This window comes from Antrostomus carolinensis, unplaced genomic scaffold (assembly GCF_000700745.2).
Source record: "Antrostomus carolinensis isolate BGI_N321 unplaced genomic scaffold, ASM70074v2 scaffold9678, whole genome shotgun sequence".
Taxonomy (NCBI): Eukaryota; Metazoa; Chordata; class Aves; order Caprimulgiformes; family Caprimulgidae; genus Antrostomus; species Antrostomus carolinensis.
In genome coordinates, this window is record NW_010333664.1 from 1 (window position 1) to 24944 (window position 24944).

General features: G+C 40.0%; 1 protein-coding gene across 1 annotated transcript in view; it reads left to right on the forward strand.

Moving 5' to 3' along the window:
- The first annotated feature begins 10901 nt into the window (after nt 1–10901).
- FSTL4 (follistatin like 4) overlaps nt 10902–24944 on the forward strand; it is a 29355-nt gene continuing 15312 nt past the window's right edge. Inside the window, exons 1-5 of the mRNA XM_010173938.2 lie at nt 10902–11213; nt 12262–12382; nt 20646–20807; nt 21912–22046; nt 23511–23537. Coding sequence (XP_010172240.2) covers nt 10902–11213; nt 12262–12382; nt 20646–20807; nt 21912–22046; nt 23511–23537 — 757 coding nt within the window. The remainder of the gene's footprint in view (nt 11214–12261; nt 12383–20645; nt 20808–21911; nt 22047–23510; nt 23538–24944) is intronic.

Below are 24944 nucleotides of genomic sequence, written 5' to 3' on the forward strand. Positions count from 1 at the left end.
TGGAAGCTGTCATGATATTTTGTTTTTATATGAGTATGTCTCAGGAATAAAAGCAAAACAACATTTATGCAGCTGAGTGCCGGGGTACTTGGAATATGTTGTTATGAAATTAAAGCTCAGTAGTGTAATAACCCAGCACTTCTGTAGCACTGGTACTTCATCCCTAGTTGCTCATTCAGTTTGGTGCAATCTGTGGTCCATGGACAGCAGCTCTGGAAACCCAGGACTCCAGCAGCTCTACAGACCATTAACTCCTCAGGAATCTCATTCTCAGTACAAAGAAACAGGTTCATCGAGAGCATGAAACAATTCATGTATGGTTGGCAATGAAATCTCTCCTCTATCTAAATCAAATAATACATTTTTATCTCTGTTCCTCCTGTTTCACTTGCCTTTCAGCCATATCTCGTATCTCGTATCTCATTCCTCCGCTACTATTTTTGATGAGCGTTTTAAAATATGGGATTATTCAGCAGGGTGTGGCAATACCCTCACAGGAAAGATGATGAATCTCTAAATTCACAGTCCTGGCCTGATGTGTGAGTCATAGTTTGTAGTAAAGACAATACCTGAATAATGGTATGAACTTACTCATTTATTTAATAACATTTAATTACAGAGAGAGCGGAAAGTAGTGTACAAAAACCATGGTCTATATTTCATTTCTCTTTGCGTTAAAGGACGCAGTAAATCAGGTTTTATTTTAATTACACTACAGCAAGAGTTGATTTATATTTTTGTTTAGCTCTTGTTAACCACTCAGTTCGGAGTTGTTACAGTCAATACTGCAGCTTCCTAAATTGTTGTGTATCCAGGATTGCTGGAATGTGAAAAATCTTTGTTTTACTCTTTTGCATTAATACATGGAAATTACAGCATACAGGACAGAAATATGCACTGCGACTCAGTATATTATTTATTGGTTCTACCTTAGCAGGAAAATCACGTGCACTCTGTATAGGTGTTTACTGTGTACACCAAGTTAGTGATTATAACCGTCTAAACATTCTTGTGTTCTCATCAAAGCAAGTATTACCCTTTTAAAATGCATTTCTTGATGCCATTTGAGGCATGACATTGAAATGCAACATACCAACCCAGCAAACATCCCTCTGAAGGACTGGCACAGGACTGTACAAGAACCATCACGAGGACACGCAGGATTGTGAAGCTGGAGTATCTGACCAGATTTCTTATAGACATCCATCAGCACCAGGGTTAGAATAATGACCTTGGGGTCACTGGCACTAAAAATACCTGGAAATCTGCCAAAGTCAGGCGTTCCCTGCTGAAGTCAGAGCGTGGTGGAACCGTGCTGGTGGTTGACCTGGCAGCTTACTGCCTGTACCGCCTTCAGCAAATATTCTTCAAAGTAGATCTATTCTGTGACACAGATTAATCTTAGTAAATATTTCACATGCTGCCAACGTGCTTAGTTGAATCTGTAGTGAAGCAAATTCAATAGCTTTGTGTGATCGGAGTCTAGAGCCTTTTCTTTCAGCAGTTACATTCACTATTTGGATCTGAGACATTGTGTTTTTAGGGTCAGTTTTGTTGGGCTCAAGATTGAGCTGAGGTTAGAAGCCAGGTTCAGTTTTTCTGAAATCTCATTTCCACACACTCTGAAGGTTCAAGATCAGTCTTAGAATCTTTTGGCCAAAAATAATGAAAATTCCAGGTATTTATCTTCCTTTTACAAAATTCTGGTTATGATCACATTCGTTGTAAAAGATTGTAAGTTCATGTGTGAACTGGACATAAACAGTCCAGGAATTGGAGTAGAAACACATCCTTGAAGTCTAGTACATGACTCTAAGGCTTCATTTGCAACTACTACTATTTTAAATAGAACTTTGAAGAGTACATTTTCAGTCTGAATTGCCAGTTTCTCTATAATTTAGCGCTAGCCCAAGTGAATTTCTGGTTTACTTCCAAGTAATTCTCTTTCTCATTGGTTATTAAATGTTAAGAGGAAGAGTTATGTCCTTGCACATGAACTGACTGGTTCCTGAATGATTCAACACCCCCAAGACAGTTCCATGCAATACAGCAGGAAAATAAAGATGACTTTTTGATCTGTTTGAACTAGTATATCACTGAGAAACTATGTCAAAGGAGCACTCTGAGGTTCTTACAAGGAGGAAAAACAGGATTTATGCCTCAGTTTTAACGTTTCACCTGTCAGTTTATGACCTCTGTCACCTTGTCACATAACACCTGCTACTAGTGCACATCAACTTTTTTTAATCTAATAAACACCTCCACACCTTTCTCATCTTTAATTAAACAGTGAAGTTTTTGATGTGCTGTATGTGTCACTGCCATCTGTATTCTGGTCTGGTTACTCGAGGTGACACAATTTGGGGATTGCCATCTTTTATTTTCCCTCGTATAGTCCCCTGACTCCACGAAGGACATGGAGGTGCTGGAGCATGTCCAGAGAAGGGCAACGGAGCTGGGGAAGGGTCTGGAGCACAAGTGTGCTGAGTTCCCTTGTGGCTGAGGGAACTGGGGTTGTTGAGCCTGGAGAAAAGGAGGCTGAGGGGAGACCTTCTGGCTCTGTGCAAGTCCCTTGGAGGAGGGTGGAGAGAGGTGGGGGTGGGTCTGTTCAACCAAGGCCCAAGGGACAGGACAAGAGGAAATGGGCTCCAGTTGTGGCCAGGGCAGTTGAGATGGGATGTGAGGAAGAATTTCTTTGCTGCAAGGGTTCTGAGGCATTGGAAGGGGTTGCCCAGGGCAGTGGTGGAGTCCCCATCCCCGTAGGGATTGAAGAGTCGTGTAGACATAGTGCTGAGGGACATGGGTTAGTTGGGGACTTGTCAGTGTTGGGTTCATGATTGGATTCCATGAGCTTAAAGGTCTTTTCCAATAGATGCAATTCTGCGATTCTGGGATTATTCTACTCTGAGCAATCTGTAGGACTCTTGAGCTCAGGTGTGTCCCTTCTCTGGCTTCTGAGGACAGGCACTTGCATGTTTGAAGCACTTGTTTGTAGTAGGGACGAAGACATTGCCCTTCACCTGCTAAATCCACTCTTTTTATTTAGATTAATCACATATTTTAAAATTCCTGTACTCATGGAACATGAGCCACGTCCATCTGCAGCATGAACACGCTTGTTTTTGGGGTTGATACTTGCATGTAGCATGGGAGTAGCAGCAACACGGGCTTTGAGGTTTGCAAGGTGAAAATATGTGGAGCCAGGCACGCTCAGTGGCACTGGTCGGGGTGGGGGGCAGCAGACAGCTCAAAGCTTCAGCCTCCCACAGGTACAAACACTCACATTAAACAATAATCTATTTAAAGGCATTGACAGCAGGAAAGTAAAGGCAGCGTGCTTCTCAATATACTTGAAGTCAGTTAATTAAATTACTTCAGTTTTCTTTTCGTACGCCTCAAGCAGAAACTCGATTGCATTTCTGCTTTTCACAATAAGGTTAGCAATTTGGCTAATTGGAAGTACAACAGGAGATTAATTGTACCTTTTTAACTTGAAGAAAATCCTCCCTACTCCTGGCGTGGTGGTAATCACTTACAAACCTACAGGATATTCACACACTTGGAAAAGTCCTCGTATTATATTTCAATTAAACTCTTTCTCTTCTAAATGCTAATTCAAGAAATCGGATGAAAATAGAAGCCCAGCTCTGGAAAAAAACAGAATCCTTCCAGCAAGATGTGAGAGCAGCACAAGGGAAGCACCACTGTAAAGTCCTTCGTGGCTTCATCCTCTCCAGCTTCTTCACAAATGTGATATGAGAAGGTTGACTCTGTTCCACATTCATACTAGAAGCGACAAAGACAGTCAACAAAAACCTAGATAATCCTAAATTTACACCAAACTGAAAGGTTGAAGACTACTATAAAGCCTGGTTGTTTAAGTGCATTACTTAAATCATTTTTATTTGATATCTTGATTGGTAACGAAATATTAATAACTTTTCATTGCTCCCTTAATCAGAAGCTTTCATAAGCAACATATTAATAATTTGTCTTGTCCTGTCTGTGAAGAGTTGTCACGTAGCTATTGCAAAAGAGCCACCTTAATGGTATGTGTGATTAAACGATTTTTCTTGCAAACATTTAAGATTGCTTTTAGCATAAAAATATTATTTAACCATAAATTACCCAGCCATATTATTTATCCATAAATTACCCAGCCATATTATTTATCCATTAGAAGTCCTTTGGCAGCTATACTTTAATAAAGTCAAATCAACTTTTCTTATGCAGAAAATAACTATAATGTAGCTCAAACTGATAGGATTGTGATAGCTATAAATTGATTTCTGACTACAAATAGTGAAGTGGTTAAAATGTGTCATCTTTCAAAATAATATACTTTTGTCCCCTAGGAACAAGCAGTATGTTTTCTCAAATATGTGATTATGAAAGCATTCCTCAATTTGAAAAGATAATAAACTCCTCATGGAGTCAGATGTATTTATTCAGTATTTATAGGATATCGTTTCACATGATTCGACGTTATCTCCCAAGAAAAATACGTATGTTTATAAACAAAATTTATAAACAAAAAGTTTATCCTCCAGATATGCAAACAATAGAGAAGAAAATATTACTGTAAGAAAATAAATGTTATGACATACAGGTAGATAAGAATTTGATGAATTACCAAGGGTAATGCAGGTAGCTGTAACATAAATTTATTAGTATCTTTCATTATTCATTAATCCTTACACTTTAACTCAAATCCTCATTAGATCATTAGCTCAAAAATAAGCTTTTCATCAGAGATCATTGAAATACAGGTTTCTTCATTTCTGCTGTTGTGGAAGGGGATTCAGAGAGTGCTTTGCTGCTACTTTATGACTTGTCTTTCTCCTTGTTGGATGAAAAAAAATCAATAATTTCCCTTAAAAAGGAGTTAACAAAATGCAGCACATCATTTGTTCACTATTGTCACTTGTGTGTATCCATCAGCTCATCTTGCACAAAGCGCGTGGAGAAATGTCCAGTCAGAAGTCCACGTGCCAAGTTCTCCAAGAAGTCTTGAATACTCCTGTCCAAAAGACCTCCTGCACCACCTTCATGAATATTCAGTTTTGCATTACAGTGACGGGATGTCACACTGGCTGAAGGGCGGGCAGGTTGGCTCACAGACCAAAGTTTGTAGGTGATTATTGCAAATGTAGAAATACCTTCATGGAGACAATAGAGTTTGTTCATCTGGTCCTAAATAACCGGTGGAGTATAAGGCTTCACCTCCCTAAATATCCTGGTTTTGTGGAGGAAGATGATACTCTGGGGTGGTTTTGTTTTGTTTTTAGTTTTTAGAGGCATATAGGGTGCAGACCTTGTGATGTTTTTGAGAAACCTGAGATTTTGGATGCAACTCTCTGATAGCTGAATTGCATGTGCTTGGACTGGGTGTTATAACAGAAAAGCAGAACTAATTCTGAATGCAGCAGAGATCTTCTAAAAATGGGCAAGAAGAAAGGAGTGAGTCTGTCTGCTGTGAAATATTAATGTAATTAGACTGCCAGGTTTAAAAAAAAAAAAAAGGCATTAAAAAAATTGAGAATAAGATTAATTAGGACTTTCTGAAGTCAGTTGTCCTCTCCCATACCTGCTCTGACTGTGGAACTGATAATTGAATTACAGACCAAAATCCATGAATCCCAGTTATCTACCTCCGTACTGTAAGGAGAGAGTTGGAGTTTGTGAATATAATTTCCTCCCAAGATTGCTACTTACCTGTTCAGTCCTGGTCTTTACATTCTTCTGAAAGGTCTATGAAATCCAATTAATAAAAACATTTCACTGAATCCCTGGTACGCGAATTCCTCCCTCCCAACTGCGCCAGCAGGACGAGCTACCATTGATTTTCCTTGTGATATTGTCTCTGTGATTTTCTCAGGATATAAAAGTCATCCATTTTTATCTATATTCTAATTGCATAACTGTCTAAAAAGTCCATTTCCATATGTTCAAGCCAAAAACTTTTTTTGGCTCACCAGCAAAGTCTTATGTTGTGCTAAATTCTTTGAGCAGCAAAACAAGAAAAGATAAATTAATACCCCATCAGGCTGTGTTTGCAATAGTTTTCTGGCATTTGCTTAAGGCTGAATTTTTCTCCATGTAAATTACTAAAGTGATAGCATGTGTAAAACCAAAAACAAATAATATTAATGAAGCATAAGTTCTCAGCTTGTCTCTGGAAATGAATTATTAAATGCACCAAAGAAAGTGATTTAAGAGCCCATGACTAATTTCGTTTTTATTATTTTTATATGAATCACTCATGAATCTGTTGTAAAAAAAGATCGGGGGCATTTGATTAGTGAGGAGAAAGCATTTTCAAAGTGATAGCCATTGTTATTGATTTTGCATAATAATCATCTCATTAAATGCTTGGGTACATTTTGTTTTAAAGTCCTGTAAACATTATCAGAGGTTTCTAGGACTCTGAGGATCAGGCAAGCTTTTTTAACATGTACTAGTTAATACATTTTCATTACTGTGCTGATTACTATGAAATCGTGATGGGTGTTTTTCTTAGTCTAGTGGAAAACCAGTGATACCAGCTAACCTCAGTGTTGGGACTGGTTTTGTTAGTAAGCATTGGAACCATGTGGGGAAGGCTCCCAGCTTCCCTGGGCTTGGCAGAAAGGGATGTAAGGGAAGGGTCTAAAAGTGAAGTGAAGGATAATGATAACAATAATAATAGTAATAATATATTATTAGAAGTAGTATTATTGTCATCATCATCATTATTTAGGAAGAAATCCCAGCAATTGGAGGGGATTCTCTTAAGAGAAGAAACCATTTGGGGAATCTCCATTCCCTCTGTCGTTATTTCAGCTGTGGACACTCTGAAGTCAGCATGGTGAGGGGATATTGATCGTTTTTGGGATTCCCAACATGTATTAGGAGCACTCAGTACCTAACTGGGATGGTTGTAGGTTTAAAATCACATGGGCTGGACAGTGTTTCCATTCTGTGTTGGAACAACCCCAAAAACGTGTTAGAAAACTTCATGAAAAAGCATCTGAAATGGGCAAAAAAGGTGAGTACCTGGTGTCCAGCATCCTCCAGCATCATCCCCACGTGGGTTAACGTGAGCTCCCTCTTGGCTGGCTGCGTTCCTGGGTGTTAGAGCAGGAGATCTGTGGCATTACAGTCACATACTGGATTTCACTGGAGACAGAATGTGAACGAGCTTTACAAGCAATACACAATGTTTTACACGTTTCTGAGCGCGGTGTCTCCGAGCCACGGTGGATTGCATGACCAAGGAATGCATTAGAAGGGAGGAATGGGATAAATAAATATGAAAAATCTTCTGTTTGGAGAGACCGATGCCTTGGGTAATCAGTAGTGATGGAAAGGAAATACAACCCCCAAAAAAAGTACATTTTCTAGGATCTGCTTTGTTATTTTTTCAAATTGACTGTGTGCAGTAACAAATTTATTTTATTTTTTTATTTTTTTCTATTTTTTTTAGATTACTGAGCTGTTATCAGTTTAAAATGCAGAGTGGTGCATTCTTTTTAATCTTGAATAGTCAAAACATATTTTGAGGTCACTTAATCAGTCCTTTATTTGAAGGGTAACTGGAAGACATAAAAGAAGCTCATGAAGGGCAGAGAACTTTTTATTCCAAAAAGGGAGAGAAAACATGAGACAAACTGCTGGAGAAGTCAATTTATCATCTGCCACTAGTCGACCTTATCAATTATAAGCACAGCTTGCCGATTTTATTTATTTTTTTTTTTTTTACCAGAAGGTGCAATGTTATTTTATAATGAAATTCATAAAATCGAGGTGATGAACACCTTATCCTTATCTGGGTGCTTTGATGCAAGGCTCATCAGTTTGTGGGAATTAAAATGGTTTCTGCTTCCTGTTCATATATTTTCATCACTTCTGTTTCTTCCTCTTCACAAGAAAATTCAGGGGTAAAGAAGGAAAATGTCCCACAAGTTACTTTTTTGCCTTTCTCCTGCTTGTCTATCCTTTTTCATGGGATGACATAAAAATGCCTTTTCAGCTCCCCATTGGGCATTGCTGAGGGTAGCAGTAGGGCAGTCGCAGCTCCCCAGGGGATGTGCAGAACTTTGCTGAGACTCCTGGACAGCCCTGAGATACTCTGCTTTAAGGGTAGGATAGTTTTAGGGAGAGAAGAATTATGTTACAGAATCATTTTTATAAATGTTTGTGGGTCCCTCTGACTTCTTTCAGGCTCGTGGTGACATGGAAACCTGGCTTTGCATGAAAAAGCCATCTGAAAAAAGTCAAAGCACAAAGAAACGAGATGTTTCCTCTGCTTTTTTTCAGTCTGAATTCTTCCCGTTGTCTCTGCCCTCCCCATCCTCTCCCCTGCCAGTTCTCCCAGCAACCTTACATATGCGTGTTGGGATGGAGCTCAGAACCTGAATCTCTGAAGATGTTTTGTGAACAAGGTGTGATGGCTTGAAACTAGAAGAGGGGAGATGGAGATGAGATGTGAGGAAGAAATTCTTTGCTGTGAGGGTGGTCAGACACTGGCCCAGGTTGGCCAGAGAAGCTGTGGCTGCTCCTCCCTGGAAGTGTTGAAGGCCAGGTTGGATGAGGCTTTGAGCAACCTGGTCTAGTGGAAGGTGTCCCTGCTGATGGCAGGGGGGGTGGAACTGGATGGACTTTAAAATCCCTTCCAACCCAGACCAGTCTGGGATTCTATGAAAGGAGTGATGCACAGTGCAATTGCTCACCACCCACTGAGCAATGCCAGCCCTGGCCAGTGATCCCAGAGCAGAGACAATCCCGAAACCAAAACCACAATCCTGGAAGAGAGAGAGAGCCCAAGAGATCTCCAAGAGATCCCCCAGATCCGGCCAACCCTCATTAATACACTGAACACGATGTTATATGATATTTAATATCCCATTGGCATCTCCAAGTGCCAGTTTGAGTCTCTGTTAATTTTACTGTGCTCCTCCCCAGTTTCTTCTGCACCAGCAGACTAGCAAAACATGGGAAGTTGGAATGTCCTTGATTTTCTGAGTAACAACTAAAAAAATCAGTGTATTATCAACATTCTTCTCATACCAAATCCCACACTGACAGCAAAACACAGCGCTAATCTAGCTACTAAGAGGAAAATTAACTGTATCCCATCAAAACCAGGACAAGCTCCCAAAGGCAGCATTTTGGGGGTATCCCAGGGCTGCAGGATTCCTGGATGGGATGAGTGTAGATGTAGAGTTAGATGCTATTAAGGAATGAAAGACTCATCATTTCCTAATGCTCTAGGGCTTGGATTTTTACAACATTTTCAAATATACCTTTATAAAATATACACCCAGAAAGTCCTTGTGCATAAGAATGTATGCATATGTAAAATGTAACTGTGAAATCCTCATGTACTAATTATTTCCACAGGGAAACTGAAGGAGCTGCAATAAATAAACACACACACAGAAAGAGTAATTAATTTGTTAGAGAATTCAGTCTTCTTTTTGCAGCAACAGAAGGTTCAGTATTGAACCTAAATTTCATTATCTTTTTCTTTCCCACATCTCATACTGGCCATTCTTAATAATGTTGTATTCTTATGTGAATTTACTGTGCGTGTGTGCAAGTTCTAATGCAGGGCAGAGAATTTCCTTCTGTGCCTGACATAAATGATATGTTAAACTAAATCATCTTTGATAACCTTCTTTAAATGTTAGAAGTCAGAAAATAGTTTTTAAAAGTCATAAACCGTGCTTTTACCAATATAAGCTGCTCTTGACAAGAAAAATGCATTTAGAGAGGAAGAGAATAATACTATAATCTTACATCAGTTTGTTTGTGCAAGGGTCTTTACTTGTATTAATATATTTGTATGCATTGGAAAAAACAGATCGTCCATAAAAAGACAATTACAGAGCACAAACCAAGCATTCATAATGGTTTTTTTTTCCTGAGATGTCTTAAAGGAAGCAACATACTTAAAACAGAGAAGATTTTATTGTCTTGTTTTTCCACTACTCCTTATAAATCACTCCATAAAAGCAGCCATCCTGCTTTTATTGAGCTAAACTCAATTTGAGTTGCTTTAGGATTAACTTTAAAAACTGTTATTAAGTCCCCTCCAGTGGAAGCATTTTCTCTATCTCATGCAAATATCATTTGAACAGGGTTGAGATCTTCTCTGTTTGCACTTGCTCATAAATCTTTGTTTTCCATCAGGAAAGATGACCAGAAAACAGGAAAATGCTTGAAATGGGAAATTTTGAGTAGATTTTTTTGTAATAATGTCTTGGGTGGCTTAACCAGCTTCTCCTAAGGTGACTATAATATCTGAGGTGCTTTTGATTATAAATAATGAATTTCAGGAATCCACTTGCATATTGGGGCAGCACGTGCCTTATGGTAGCAGATAGCAGAACCAGGGTGATCATGCCTGTCCCCTCGCAGGTCAAGGTCTGCTTTGGGAAAGGCTGTTGTCCTGCTTCTAAACTCTATTTCTCAGTATTCACTCTCAGTCTCCCTTGTAACATGTCTAGCAATTAGGCAAGTTGCCAGATTTCCCTTGCTCTGCCAGTGCTGGCCTGCCACTGAGAGGAGAGGCACAAAGACATTTCTCTGGTGCCAGCCAGAAGTTATTGGAGAAGACTCAAAATCCAGTGGAAGTAGTGCCAGGTCAATCCCATACTGCAAGAGATGGGCTACTTTGCACTTTTCTTTGCAAGTCAGCACCAAGATTGCAATTTCCTTCAAAAAAAATGTTCAACGTGTCGTGGCTGGAAAGGAAAACGTCAAACTGTAGAGCAGATGCAACCTGAAGAGGCAGAAAATGTGAGCTGTAAGGAGCCCCAAATGGTTTTAGTTTAGAAAGCAGCCTATCCAATGATCAAACAACTCTTGCTCATAATATCTGAGCACTTGGCAGGGGAGTTGGAGGTAAGAGCATGAGGATGGTTCCTCATGGCATTGAACTCGTGGGTGCAGCAGGGAAGGGAACGAGCATCAGCACTTCTGTGCACGGATTCCCTTTCACCATCACAAGGAAACTGCGACCCAAGTTCTTGGCTCCCAATCAGCAGAGCAAGTTTGCATTCTTATTTTATACCATCCAGACTAGTGGGTTAGATCAAGTCATACTGGAAGACCTTGGCTGTGAGTTCTCACCTCCTCATCGCATTACAGTGTTGCCCTTCCATTGCAATGCTGGTGGCCGTGGTGGACATGGGTGGCAACAGGCACACCACTGTGTAGAAGCTTTCCCAGTACAACCCTTGGCTGCAGGCTGGCTGAGTGCCTACACAATGGACATTTGGAAAAAAGTCCTTGGTTTTCATGAGCAAAACCACTCTTCAGTGCTCACCCGATTGTTCTGGGTTTGTGCCATCCTGGCTCTGAGTTGAATTTTACCATTCTTTTGAAGTGAAATTCTGCAAAGAGTTTAGTTTAGCATGTTTCACACATGGAGCTAATTAAAGAAAACCCGTTCTTTAAGCTCATGAACTGTTTTTTAAGTGTATCCTTCTGGGTTTGCATAAAAGTACAAACATTCTGGAGCTGCAGAAGTCTGAACGTTAATGGAGTAACAAGAAAAGCTGCTTCATATGCCCATCAGTGCTGTGGTTCTGTTAACTATAATTTGAAATAAATTCCTAAGCAGGGTACTTGTACAACATATTCAAGTGCCAAAAACTCTCTACTAACTCGTATTCTCCCCGTCTATATGAAAAATTAAAGTAATGCAAGAGCAGATCTAGGAAGATGAAGGGAATAAAGATACTTGTCAAGCAGTTACAGATCAAAACAAGTTTGTTTGAGGAAAATGCTTTTTGTCTTCTTCCTTGTCTACTGCCTAGGGTATTGTCTGAGATACGTGACAAACAGTTTCAGTTCTTTCTCATCAAGTCTCAAGGTTACAGTGCATTTTCTAAGGACTGGCATAGATAAAGAAACCTTAACCCACCCAGAAGTTAGCATTTTATGCGTCTGAGTTTAATACGTAGATATTAAATTCCCCCGTAAATTAAACAGCTGGAGATTGTCACCTTTTTTATGTGCAGAGAGCACCTTGTTAGCAACCAGCACAAAAGTTCATGTTCTCAAATGAGTTACTTTGCCTTATTCTTAAATTGCCGCTTATTTTCTCCCTGCGTGTTGATTTATGAACTTGAAAACTGACTGTTCAAAATTCAAGCTGTGTTCCCAAGCTGCGGTGCTATCAAAGCCACTGAATGGGAAGTCTCTCTTCAGGTGGGGTTTTCAAATATTTTTACTAAATAATAAGGCACCTTTCCTGTCTTTTGTTCCATACAGGATTTTGGAGAAGACGATTCCCTCTACATCACCAAGGTAACAACTATTCACATGGGCAATTACACTTGTCATGCCTACGGCTATGAAGAGCTGTATCAGACCCACATCCTTCAGGTGAATGGTTAGTAAATGGCACATATGACAATCCATGAAAACATTCCCTTAAGCAAAGTTGCGTGTTAATCTCATTCGCGCAGAGACGTGGAAAGCCAAATTGTGTAGGAGAGCGAGTGCAGCTCAGGGTTTGCTCACTGGTGGTATCACACAGGCAATCAAAAAGATACCAGGGGTGGACGTGTATAATTACCTGGGCTTCAGCAGGTATCCTGACTGGAAAACAAGCTGTCAATAACACTTCTGTAGAGTTAAGAGCAGTGTTTCAAAGCATCTTTTAGATTAATGACTACTTTTGTCAACAGAAGTGTTGCTTCAATAATTTCTTCTTCCAGAAAATCATTTCTGTTGCATGAAATAGCCCAGGATATTTAAATAAATACAACACTGTTCCCAAAATTAGCTGTCTAACTCCCAGGTATATATCAGATTATTACCTGGTTGCAGTCAGCTCACTTCACTGAGGGCTATTTACATTGGTTAAAGATGTGGCCCACTGGGTTGTAAAATGAGGACAAACCATTTTGCAGGTGAGAGAATCACACGGGCTGTATTCAGCACCCTCATTCATCTCCATCCCCTGGACCACATTTGCACCTGGTGGAACTTATATTCAGGCATTTGCTATCTTTCTTCTGACCTCAAACTCAGTCAGTTGGATTTAGTTTAAAATTACATTAGCTTAACCTGGAGTTTTAGCGAGGAACCAGCCTGTGGAGTATCTACCTCCCCATCATCAAAATCATTGTCCAACTTTAAACCCATATCTACATGTGCTAATATGACCAGCAGTATCTCCAGAATAGGAGACAGCGTAACCTGTTGCTCACTACAGGTAGATTTTTACGTACTCTGGTATGAAAGTATTTAGTTTTACAGGAAAATTCAGTAACTATTCAGGAAATATATTATAAGGAAAATTAATATTTAGTTCTTCCTCTAGATGTGCACAGACCTCTACAGAGGAGAGCTGTCAACTGGTAAGAGCAGATAGGTACACACAGATTAATAGAGAGAGGCTGACACAAAGGGAAACAGTAAAAATGGATATTTATGCACTTTAAGAAGCTCCATGGTGGACGTGGGGTTTAGGTTTGACTGCAACTCAGGTCTTCTGGATGTATCTAAGTGCTCCCCACCCAGAACGAATACCTGGAGGAGAGCACGAAGCTTCCAGTTGATTTGAATGAAAACTGACTTAATGTTTCTACATAATAATTTGTCATCTTTTCAGCTAGTAAACTGTGAAGTCTCAGCAGTGTGGATAACTAGATTGTGCATGCTGCAGCTGGAAAAATAGGTTTCCTTCCTCAAAGTGCTATTTGTTTGATGAATGGCAGTTGAAAGAAAAGCGAGCTAACAACTTAATCCCGTGTATATTATGTGATATATTATGAGGCCTGAATGGAGTTGAGCTGGCAGACAACAATATAGACTTTATCATCACTGAGAATATAAGGCCCAAAGGCTTTGAAACTAAAACCAGAATGAGGGGAAAGCTAGATGGAGTGTGGGGAGGGGATGATTCGTTTCATACTCATGCCTGCCACTTAGATTTAACTTGTTGTTGAAAGATCCCATTTTCTTTTCAAATGGAAGTTTCACACCACAGCTGCATGTGGTTTTTCTTATTAATACAAGAACACTGTTATACAAAAAAAAAAAACAAACCCAAACCACTATCCCTGTTGGCTTTTTCAGGTTGCTAAGTAGTCACTAAAGAGTGAAAAAAATGCCCTGGGTTCTGGTATCAACCCAGACTTGCTAGAAAATACTGCAGGGTCTAAAAATCTTTGTCTTACAGCATCTGATATTCCCATATGAGCTATTAGGCTTTGCAAAGCCAAGTTTTTGCAGTTTTTGATGTGGCTGGCTGGCTGCCCACATCATTAAATTCTCTCTTTTTCTGCCTATGTCGTGGCTTCCTCCAGCAACTGGTGTTGGAACAACAGCACCGATGACAGGACAAGGTTCCTTACCTGCAGATGCATGGTGAGGTTCCCAAGACAGAGCCCTGCTCGGAAAATCCTTCTCAGTTTTTAGTAACATAAAGGACAAATTGAGGAATTTCTCCTGACAAGAGTAGAGGGAGGAAACTGAGCCGAGCTGAGTGAAGATGCTGAGAATCTAAGTATAGTTGATGGGGATTCAGCACAGGGGATTGTTTCTGTCTGTCTGCATCAAACTAAAAACTCCATCTTCGACACGGGAGGTTCTCTGTTGCTTTTCTTTATTGGATTGACGCTGTAAGAGAATGTGACACAGCCAAGTCAGCCAGAACTCGGGTGTATCTGCTCACCTGTCTTCTCCAGAGAGGGACTGATACACTTTTAACATCAAAAAACAGGGATATTTTATCCTATGAAAACAATCAGATTATTTTTTTTTTTTAATAGAGAAAACTCCAAGTTTACTTATTGGGAATCAGTAAAGAAAGAAGAATTAACTGGAAGTAAAAGGGTTTATCCCCAACCCTTTCCAAGCTCACTGTGTCTGTACAGGCAGGTCCCAAATTTTGGACTGTGCTTCAGTTAATTCAGTGTTTTTTCAAAGCTGCAGTGATTCTTCCAGTATCCTTTGATCCTTTTTATACACTTGGGCCCTGGCTCACTGTTCCCACTGAGACCCATCAGTCCATCTGAGAAAATATTGTCCTTTTATTGCCTTATTCTCCTTAAAAGAATCTGATCCTAGTTATATGCACCCTCTTTAGATGCCTTTATCCAACATACTGTCTTTATCTTACTTTCCCCTTTGTCTCTTTTTAGAGCATAAACAGCTCATTGATTAGATTATATAGAAAATTAGGAAATACCAGTTTAAATAAAAAGCTTGGAGCCTAAGCTCTAAGCTTTAGAGCCTTAGGTTGCCCAAGGAAGCTGTGGCTGCTCCTCCCTGGAAGTGTTGAAGGCCAGGCTGGATGAGGCTTTGAGCAACCTGATCTAGTGGAAGGTGTCCCTGCTGATGGCAGGGGGGTTGGAACTGGATGAGCTTTAAGGTCTCTCCCAACCCAAACCATTCCATGATTCTATGATTCTAACTTCACAAAAACTAAAAGTTTCTGGGATTCAGAGCTCTAGTTGAATGTATTACAGACTAATCAAATTTAGCAAAAATTTCTCCACAGAAAGCCTTGTTTTCATCCTAGTGCATTGTCACAGTTGTTTCTTTTGTTGCCCAAGGAAAGAAAATTCACTTCATCACAGTCAGATCCTGCTGGAAGATGGGCACGTGCTTGTCCATGGTGGGCAAGCAATGTCCTTACTGATGCTTGCCACTCTGCCTGTGCCACCAACTCAGCCATGTGCTTGCAGTGCTGTGCTTGGGCTGTTGAACCAGCCCACAATGAGATGTTAAAAGCAACTCTGTGTCTGACTCAGCATCAGACAGTCCAGACAGCTCTGAAGATCCTCTCCAAAACAGCCTTTCCAAAGGGGAAAAGAGGGTTTGTTTGGCTCAACTGCTGAATGATGTGTGGTACCTCCCTTTCTATCAACTGGTTCAGGATATCAGAGGTAACATCAGCAGATCCAGATGTTCATTTTTACAAGCAGAGATGATAATCCTGTTAGGCAGAAAATATGAATGCCACCAAATGAACGCCCCAAACCACTGGCTTCACATCTTCTGGGCAAGAAGCATAAAGCACACGTGTGAAATGCAACCTACATGTGACATTTGATGTGGTAGGTTTGGGTTGAGCCCATCAATCTTACGATCACAGCAGTGGTAATATTTAAGTCAGTGTATTTATACACTTGGCCCTTAATGCCTTTGGAAGAAAAGAAAGCACTCAAAGGCAGCGCAAAGTTGAAGAATGAAAAATTCATCTTGCGTGCTGATATCTTTGATCAGGAGAAGCCAAGAACAGTAGGAAAATTATGTTCTCTCCTCCGTATGGATATTGCTTGGGAAATGTGTAGAGCATACACTAACTGTAGGGAGGAAAAGCAATTTATCACTTTCAAGAAGAAAAAGAGTTGCTGAGGATAAAGAATCTCATAAAATTGTAATCAACTATGAAAATTGATAGTTTGCAAATCAAGAGACTGCTGAGTGTAGGGCATCATTTTCCTGGCTCCTTACGCTCTGGAAAACATCAGCATAAATCAGAATATTGTATTCCTTGTAAACAGTTTTAAAAAGCCATTCGCTCCTTGGCCCAATTACAAGGGTCCAATAGGACAAATTTGCCAGTAATAGAGAGATATTTTAAACACAGATGTTTTGTTAATGTTACTTTTCAAGAGAAAACATATGACGCTGCAAACTCCTTTCAAATCATAAATGGAAAGATCAAAACATCTCAAGGAAATGATTAATCTATGAATTATTATTAAGCCTTGGAATATATAGGTCCTATAGCAGCAATGTAGGTTCTTTGGGGCTTGATAGCACTGTCTGTGCTCGTCATGTGCTTTGTCACCTGAGCTGTTTTATCGTAATGAATTGGTCTGCTCACAACTAAGGGACTACTCAGTATGCAGTAGTAGGCAATCTACCCAATCTCTTATTGGTTTGAATACCTCTTTTTTTTTCCCCCTACTTTGCTTAAGATAATAGCATTTTTATATTACCTTCGGCTGCAGACGCAGTAATAGTTAGCAATGATATATATTCACCATGGGAAATAGCAAAGGATAATCCATATATTCCGAAGTCTGGAGCTGAAATCTTTGCAAGTTTAAAGTAAAATGTGCTTACTTGGAATGTATTAATTTGTAGCAAGGACAATAAAAATGTATTCTGCAGTTTGCTGTTATCACAAGGCAGTTGCATGCAATAATTTCCCTGTGCACTGAATTATGTAAGACAAGGGAGAAGAAATAAAAAGTTTAAAAATGGAAGGAGCAGGAGAATGATAAGAGAGCAGGAGTGGAGCTACAACACATATTTTTGTAGGTGAAAACAAGCAGTTTCCTTATTAATCACTCTTGAAAAGACACCTTGCTATAATTTCAAGTTAAGCTAATTCTCCTGCAGAACGTTGATTCAGTTTGTAGGATCCCTGCTATTTTGCAATATAAATCTATTGTGTCTTCAGCTCTGCAGGGAAAATACGTGGCTTGCTCCCATGCAAAGTGACACGGTCTGAGGCAAAGAACTGAGACATGCAAGTAGACTCCGCTTTGTGAAGGAGTGTCCTGTTTATAGGGAGCGTGATCCTGGTGGAGGTCATTGACATGAGTCCCCATATAAAGAGGAAAACCTGAAGCAAACCGTTATAAGAAAACCTGATCAACCCACAGTGGTTTTGCCAGCATTAAATAGGTGATGTCTGGTACAGACTCTATCTCTGTTAAGAGCTGGTGGGTGAGGAAACACCACTGGGCTTGGAGTAAGATTGCTCTGGTGCCTTCGGCCATTTGGGATGTGTAAGAGAAGGTTTGAGCCTGGCTGAGGGATCTCCATCTCACCTGGTGCAGACAGGTGGACATATCCTGGCAAGAGCAGAGCTCTGCACGGGGCACAGGACCTCTCAGGGTTTGCTCTGGAGCTGGTTTTCATGCGACTGACTGCAAACGTGGTCCCACAAGTCTGTCTGCAAGAGGCTGGGGCAGGCAAACCCCCAGGCAGAGAGGGTCAGCATTGCTTGTGGACTGGAAAAGGCAGGTTGTGCTGTCTGGAGAATTAGGAAAATAAATGTTGACACAGAATCATTGAATTGTAGTGGTTGGAAAAGATCTTCAAGATCACAGAGTCCAACCATAACCCCAACACTGACAATTCCACCTCTAAACCATGTCCTTCAGCACCTCGTCTACCCGTCTGTTAAATCCCACCAGGGAAGGTGAGTCCACCACCTCTCTGGGCAGCCTTGTTTCAATACTTGACCACCCTTTCAGTGAAGAATTTTTTCCTCAGATCCAATCTAAAACTCCCCTGGTGCACTTGAGACCATTTCCTCTTGTCCTGTCCCTTGTTCCTTGGTTGAACAGACCCACCCCCACCTCTCTCCACCCTCCTTGCAGGGACTTGGACAGAGCCAGAAGGTCTCCCCTCAGCCTCTTTTTCTCCAGGCTAAACAACCCCAGCTGCCCATTGACTTCACCAGGATTTGGGCATTTAACCTGCTTGGGTTTTGCAAGTTTTTTCCTATGTATTTGTAAGAGGCAAACCACCTCTCCTCTTAGAGTCTGAATAAATCACATAGGCTTTCAATGGACCTCACTTCCTAAATCATTTTGTTCTAAAAATGTTACTAGTAGCAAGCAAATCATAGGTGAGACAAGCATTGAGTGCAGGACCTTCATAAAATCCTGTCAAAGTGGACAAAAATTACTATCTTTATCCTATCGCGCCTGGAGACACTGACTCAGAGAAATTTAAATTAATTTTCTGAGGTGCAGAGAGAATCAGAAGCTTCTGACTCTCAGTCTTGTGCTTCTGAATTGCTTGGGCACTGTCCCCTAAATAAATGCAGGGATGGCTTTGACAGCTGCCAGCCTTTTTCCAGCAGCAGATGATTTCCTTTGCTCTCCTTCCACTTGATCTGCCACCTCCTGAAGTCAGGGGAAGCTCAAACTCTGACAGCGATGGGAGGAAGAGAAGGTAAAAGCTACTAAATGCTTGTATTTAGAATTTGCAAACTCTTTTGAATGAAACAAACCTTGTCTCTTTGATTAAAAAGCTCTTGCGTGGTATTTTACTCACTGCCCTGCATCTTACAACACATTTTTTTTTCTTCTCAAGTAAAGGAAATAGAAGATGAGGAAGTAAATTCACATGTCCAGTGCAGAAGTGGAATTTAAAGCAATTCCTTTGCTACAAGTCCCCATTTTTTGTCTCTCCAGTTGCCCCGAGGCATTTCCTTTCAGATTACTCTTGAACAGTCTCTGGCTTTTAAAGCTATAAAAACCAAGTAGACTTGAGGGCTTTCTGTCGTGGCTGATTTCCTTCCAAGCTGATGACTCAGCTTTGGTTAATACTTGGCAGCTGGTAGGTAAGACAGAAGTAAAATACATCTCTCTCTCTGGTAAGACCCATAAAAAATAGAAATAGAAAGATGGAAAGTATATGCTAGTGAATGTAATTATTTAAACTATCCCCATATGGATATACAGACACATAGCAAGCTGCAGACACAGATTTCATTTTAGTCTAAAGCAACTGTTAAGTCAATTTAATTTTTCTTTTCCAGTCCTGGAGCCTATTATGGACTATATAAAAACACAGCAGTGAGTTAGGTACTTTAAGCCAGTCATTTCCAATGGAAGTTTGTTATCAATTCATTCAGGCTTTCTAAAAATCCCCCACAAATTTTCCTCAGTCCTCTGAATCTGGATACGATATCTGGGGGCTCAACTTCCTTCTCAAGGAAAATGAGTCACTTCTGCTAGCACTACACATACCGCACCCACATTTGACTCTGACTGTGGTTTTACAAAACTGGGCACCTTTCAACACCTCATGAGCCCCAAAATCTCCTAAACTGGTAGAAAAGTTGAGCTCAGTTCAACACAGCAGCCCATGACCACCCTTCAGATATGGCACGTCCTCATGTTTGCTTTTATTATGTCCCTTGAGGTGAGAGGAAGGAGGATCCCACTGATATTTTTCACTGATATCGCAATATTGCAAATTCTCTTTAAAGTATGTGAGTAAATTGTTAAGAAATAGTTAATAGATGATACTGAGCCTTGTTGATTCGAGCAATGAAGGGAACATGATTGAAAATCAATGAACTTGTCTGAAATTGTAATATAATTAGCAGTTCTGCCAATTGAGTGTATTAAATAGTTCAGAGGGGTAACAAGGTAAGTCATGTTTTGAAAGCCTCTCAGAAAAAAAAAAAAGAAGAGAATTTACAAACACTTTATTTTTTAAGAATAACAGATAGTGAATGTACAGGCTATTTTCTGATGGACAGTTAATGAAAATGTTGAATAATATGGTACGTCTAATAGGCAAGGATTCCAATTCCTTCCTTACTAGATTCAGTGAAGTTTTGGAGTTTATACTTCAATTTTTAAACATGTGAGTACCCACCTTAGGTTTTAATCCAACTTTACTTAAGTTCAATCAGTCACTTAATGAAAGCAAGTATTAAATTAAATATCAAGTTTGCTCGTTGGTGTTGGTTTGTTAGTTTACTCTTTTCTATTATTATTATTTTCTATTTTCCACCCCCAAAGCGGAACTTTTTTGGAGTAGAAAAATCATTACTGTAGCTTTGCACTGAAAGCCAGGATGTTGCTTTTCTGGGATCACTGACAAAGGGTGGCAGTTGACGGGTGAATTTAAAGTCACCAATTCCTTGTTTCCCACAGTGCCACCAGTGATTCGCGTCTACCCTGAAACACAGGCGCAGGAGCCCGGCGTGTCAGCAAGCCTCAAATGTCACGCCGAAGGCATCCCTAATCCCCGAATTACCTGGCTAAAGAATGGCATTGATATCATGCCAAAACTATCCAAACAACTAACGCTCCTAGGTAAGAACAGAATTTTGATTAATTAAAGTATTGTAGACGAGGATTAAGGAGGATTATTTTGCACTTTAAACTAGAAGTTCTTGTACTTTCGCTAAGCCACAGTTGTTGGAAATCCTGCTACAAAACCCCTGGTCTTTCTTTTTCTCTTTTTCTCCTGTGAATTTCTGGGGAAATACAGTATTGATTGATGTAAGTGGTAACGGCGTTCTGTTAAAAGACAGCGTGCCTGGTTCTCCACTGTCTCACCTTTTGTGCACTGCTGTGCAAACCAGAAGAGAAATGCATTAAATTGTTGAGGTCTAAGCCCTGCATTGGATACAAGTCAGCTGAGAATCAGGCTGCAGTTCACTTTCTGCAGAGGGAAATGGGCTCTTGACTCCTGTTGGTCCTTGTTGAAATGAGGGTGAAACAGACACGATGAAAAGCAAAAATATTTGCAGGTTTTTTGTGTAAAAATATTGTTTATAAAAAATATTTTAAAATGTCATGTAAAAATATGTTAAGAAATATTACAAACCTCCCCACACACTCCCCAGTCTGGCTGTGGTGTATTGCAGCCCTCAAAAATGTTGGCAACACAGATATCTCAAAATATCTGGGTGCGATATCTCAAAATCTTCCAAAGATTTTAGGCAACAGTCCCACCCCAGAAAGACAAATAACAGGAGGAAGTGTAGGGAGATGTCCTGGTTTGTGATAGTTTTAGTGAAACTATCACAGGAGATTTCCCCCCCTCCCCAAACCCAAGTTTTTGGTGATGTGATGAAAAACAGTTTGCAAATTTGAAGTCAATTTTTCTTCACTAAAGCCAAAGCATTTTTTTTTTAACAAGAAGAAATAAATGAAATGTAGTTTATTGTTTGCTCTTGGGATTGTTCTTTGTTCATTTCTGGTGCAGAATGTGTATGTGCTAATGGAAAGAAGCAAAACATCAGCTCTCATGAGAATCCCCCAAATACCTCTATTTGATGGTGAAGAGATGTTGTGTGGTGAAGCCACCTTGCCAAGCCGTCACCAGAAGGCTATGGTGATGGAAGGCAATTAAGGGCAATAATAGCAATTAGCAGCAGTGAGGAACACTGTCTATGGGTGTTTTTCTTACAGCAAATGGAAGTGAACTTCATATCAGTAGCGTTCGGTATGAAGACACTGGTGCCTACACCTGCATTGCTAAAAACGAGGTGGGAGTGGATGAGGACATCTCTTCACTTTTCATAGAAGACTCGGCGAGAAAGACCCGTAAGCTGAATTTTCCATATATTTATTTATTTAAAGAGTATTTAAATATAATGTTATACATGGAATTTAATAGATCAGTTCATTGCATGCGATATGTTGGACTCTTAAAGGTAAATGGCAATTTTGTCTGTGCTTTGATCAGAGGATTGGATACTATTTTGGGAAGGAATCACATAGGGAAGGTAAAATCTCCTTCTCCAGGATGATGGTGACTTTCATGTGCCAGAAGTGTACTGGGTGTGGTACAGGTAACACCTGTACTAAAGTAACAAATTGGCTATAGCTTTAGATATAAAAGAATCCAAACTGTAATGGTTTGTCGAATTACATGCAGTTTCAGAAAATAAATTTCATTGATATCTGTGCATGACTTTTTTTGAAGCCAGTTGCGAGTCAAAGTTCTCATATTTAGATGCTTGAAAAATGTTCTGATTGAATTATTTCTTTTACCTGTATTTACATCACTAACTAGCAAAATAGCTTTTCCTTGGTGTGAAATTATCTTCCATTTCAAAGACAAATATTCTTCCAGGCACTCCTAGCTGCATGTCTCCCGTAGGAGTGCGACGCTGTTATCTTGACTGCACTGTCCCCAAAACACAATTAATGAAGGAGATGATTAGTTGACCCAGTGGAAAAGCTCCCAGAGACCTGATCCTTCCTAATTCTTCTGTCTTAACTTACTCTGGAGATCGTCTGGGTTCATAATGATACTAAAAGTCTAGGTGTAAATGGGATTTTTTGCTACTTTTCTGTCTGTTAATACAGAGCAAGAACTGAAAACTAAGTTAGCCATAAATATGTGCTCTCATGGCAATTCTTTGGAAAATATATTCTATTCCTCATTAAATAGATGTATGTACTCTTGTTAATATCGGTCGTTTTCCCTTGAATACTCAAGCAAGGGAAATTACAGTAGGTTGAGAAATAATTGGATGGATCTTAAACAGAAATTCAAATACAGATATGCTTTCAAAGAGTATTTGAATCCCAAAAGAGGATGCAGTTGCATGAAATTCCAAGAAGAAATGCATTAAAATGTGTAGCTGCTGTAACTGCCAGTCTCAGGGTTCTGAAAGATGTCATGTTTGCTTATGGAACCTGTACAGAATCTCCCAGCTTGTACCATACCTCCAGTTACATGGGAATATAACATCTTCTCTTTAGTTAAGACTTTGATCTTTGCACAGGCTAAAGTTGGCTGCATTTCAGTGAGGATTTTTTTTCCCCGCGTCAAAGTTTCAGAATTATCTCTAGAAGGAGCAAATGTATTTAGAAATATCTGTCTTTCCTGATATTTTATTTGAATGAATGTTACCGAGTTTTCACAAATTAAACAGTTCATGTAAACATGAGTATTAATTCAGTTACTTGCTACAATGAAAATTTTGACATTGTTTTGTTGTTGTTTTTTTTTTCTTTTCCTGATTATTTTCTGGCTTTCCCAATTTTCTGATGCTGCAGTTGCAAACATACTGTGGCGAGAGGAAGGTACTGCAGTAAAGTTCTTTTGTCGTAGTGATAATGTGCTTGTCTGCTTTAATAATTCCATGATGGGCCATTCTCCACTGACTTGCCACTAACTTTCACAGTTACCAGATAAAGTACAGACCAGACATTTAAAAGCTAAATTATTCAAATAATAGAGCTCACTCTCGTAATATTAACCTAAAACTTCTTACACTTTCCCACTATGAAATAATAGGTGACTGTAAAATATATAAAAATGTGAATTTTATATAAACTGCCACTGATGTGAGTAGCCTGAGATTCTTAAGCTGCATTAACAATTGCATGTGTCAGAAGTGCTCCCAAATTACCATAATTGAACAAGTAAGGCATAAATTCAATACGCTGCATTTTTAAGCAAGCAATTCAAGCTCTTCCTCCTCAGTAGCACATATTGATGTTTACTAGATGAGCAACAAAAATTGTGTTCTTGACTGTTAGGCAAAAAAACAAACAAACCCAGGTTTTGCTTCCCTCTATCCTTTAAATCGATGCAGGGTAAAGGTTGCCCCATTTTTCCTAGTTTTAATTGGCAGTTAAGATCTCTAGTTTGATCAAAGTTATAGTGTGCTCTGCGCAAGGTCAACATCTGTGTATCTTGGAAGCCAAATTAGAAAAAAAAGCCCATCCCTAACAGCTAATTGACGCGAAGATATTATGGAGGCACTTGAAATGAAAATGTATTTGATTTTGTGCGTGTTTGTGCTGTCATAATTTCCAAAATGCACAGTAAGACCCATCATGCAAAGGCCCAAGGAGCTCTCAAGCAGCTCGCCCATCTCTAGGTAGGGTGCCGCGGTGGGGAGCCTCCCAGCTGTGGGCTCCTGGGAGCCGTGAGCAGGGTTTCCACTCACTGGGGAAAGGTTCTTGGATCAAAGTCCAGGTGTAAGCCAGTTCTTACATCTGCCAGTTGCCTATGAGCTTGGTGTCCTTCCATCCTTTTGTGGAAGGTCTCTGTACATTCAAACTGCTCTCGACCGCGTTCCCCTGCCCACTGCAAACTTCACTCCCTCCCATTGTTCCTCCAGGATGGGCTACACACTCAACTCTGCCTTTGAAGGGTGTGAAGACCCTTTCATAAGTAGTGGCTCCAGGTATCCAAAATGGTAGTTGTACTTCATGCCCTTGGCTTGGAGCTTTCTGGATTGCTGTAGCTTGACCCAAAGGATTTTAGGAAGGAAGATGACAGCCCTTAGTGACTGGTGCTGCCTCGGCCAGGCATGCAAACACAGCTTCTAGGAAGTCATTAGATGTGACACAGCCACCCAAGACAGCTCTCCAGCACTTATTCCCAAAAACACCACCTGTAAGTGCCTGGTGCACGGCAATGGAGAGTGTCTCTGATGTTCCTCTAAATGGCATCATGGGCACTAAAAATTGCTCTTTCCC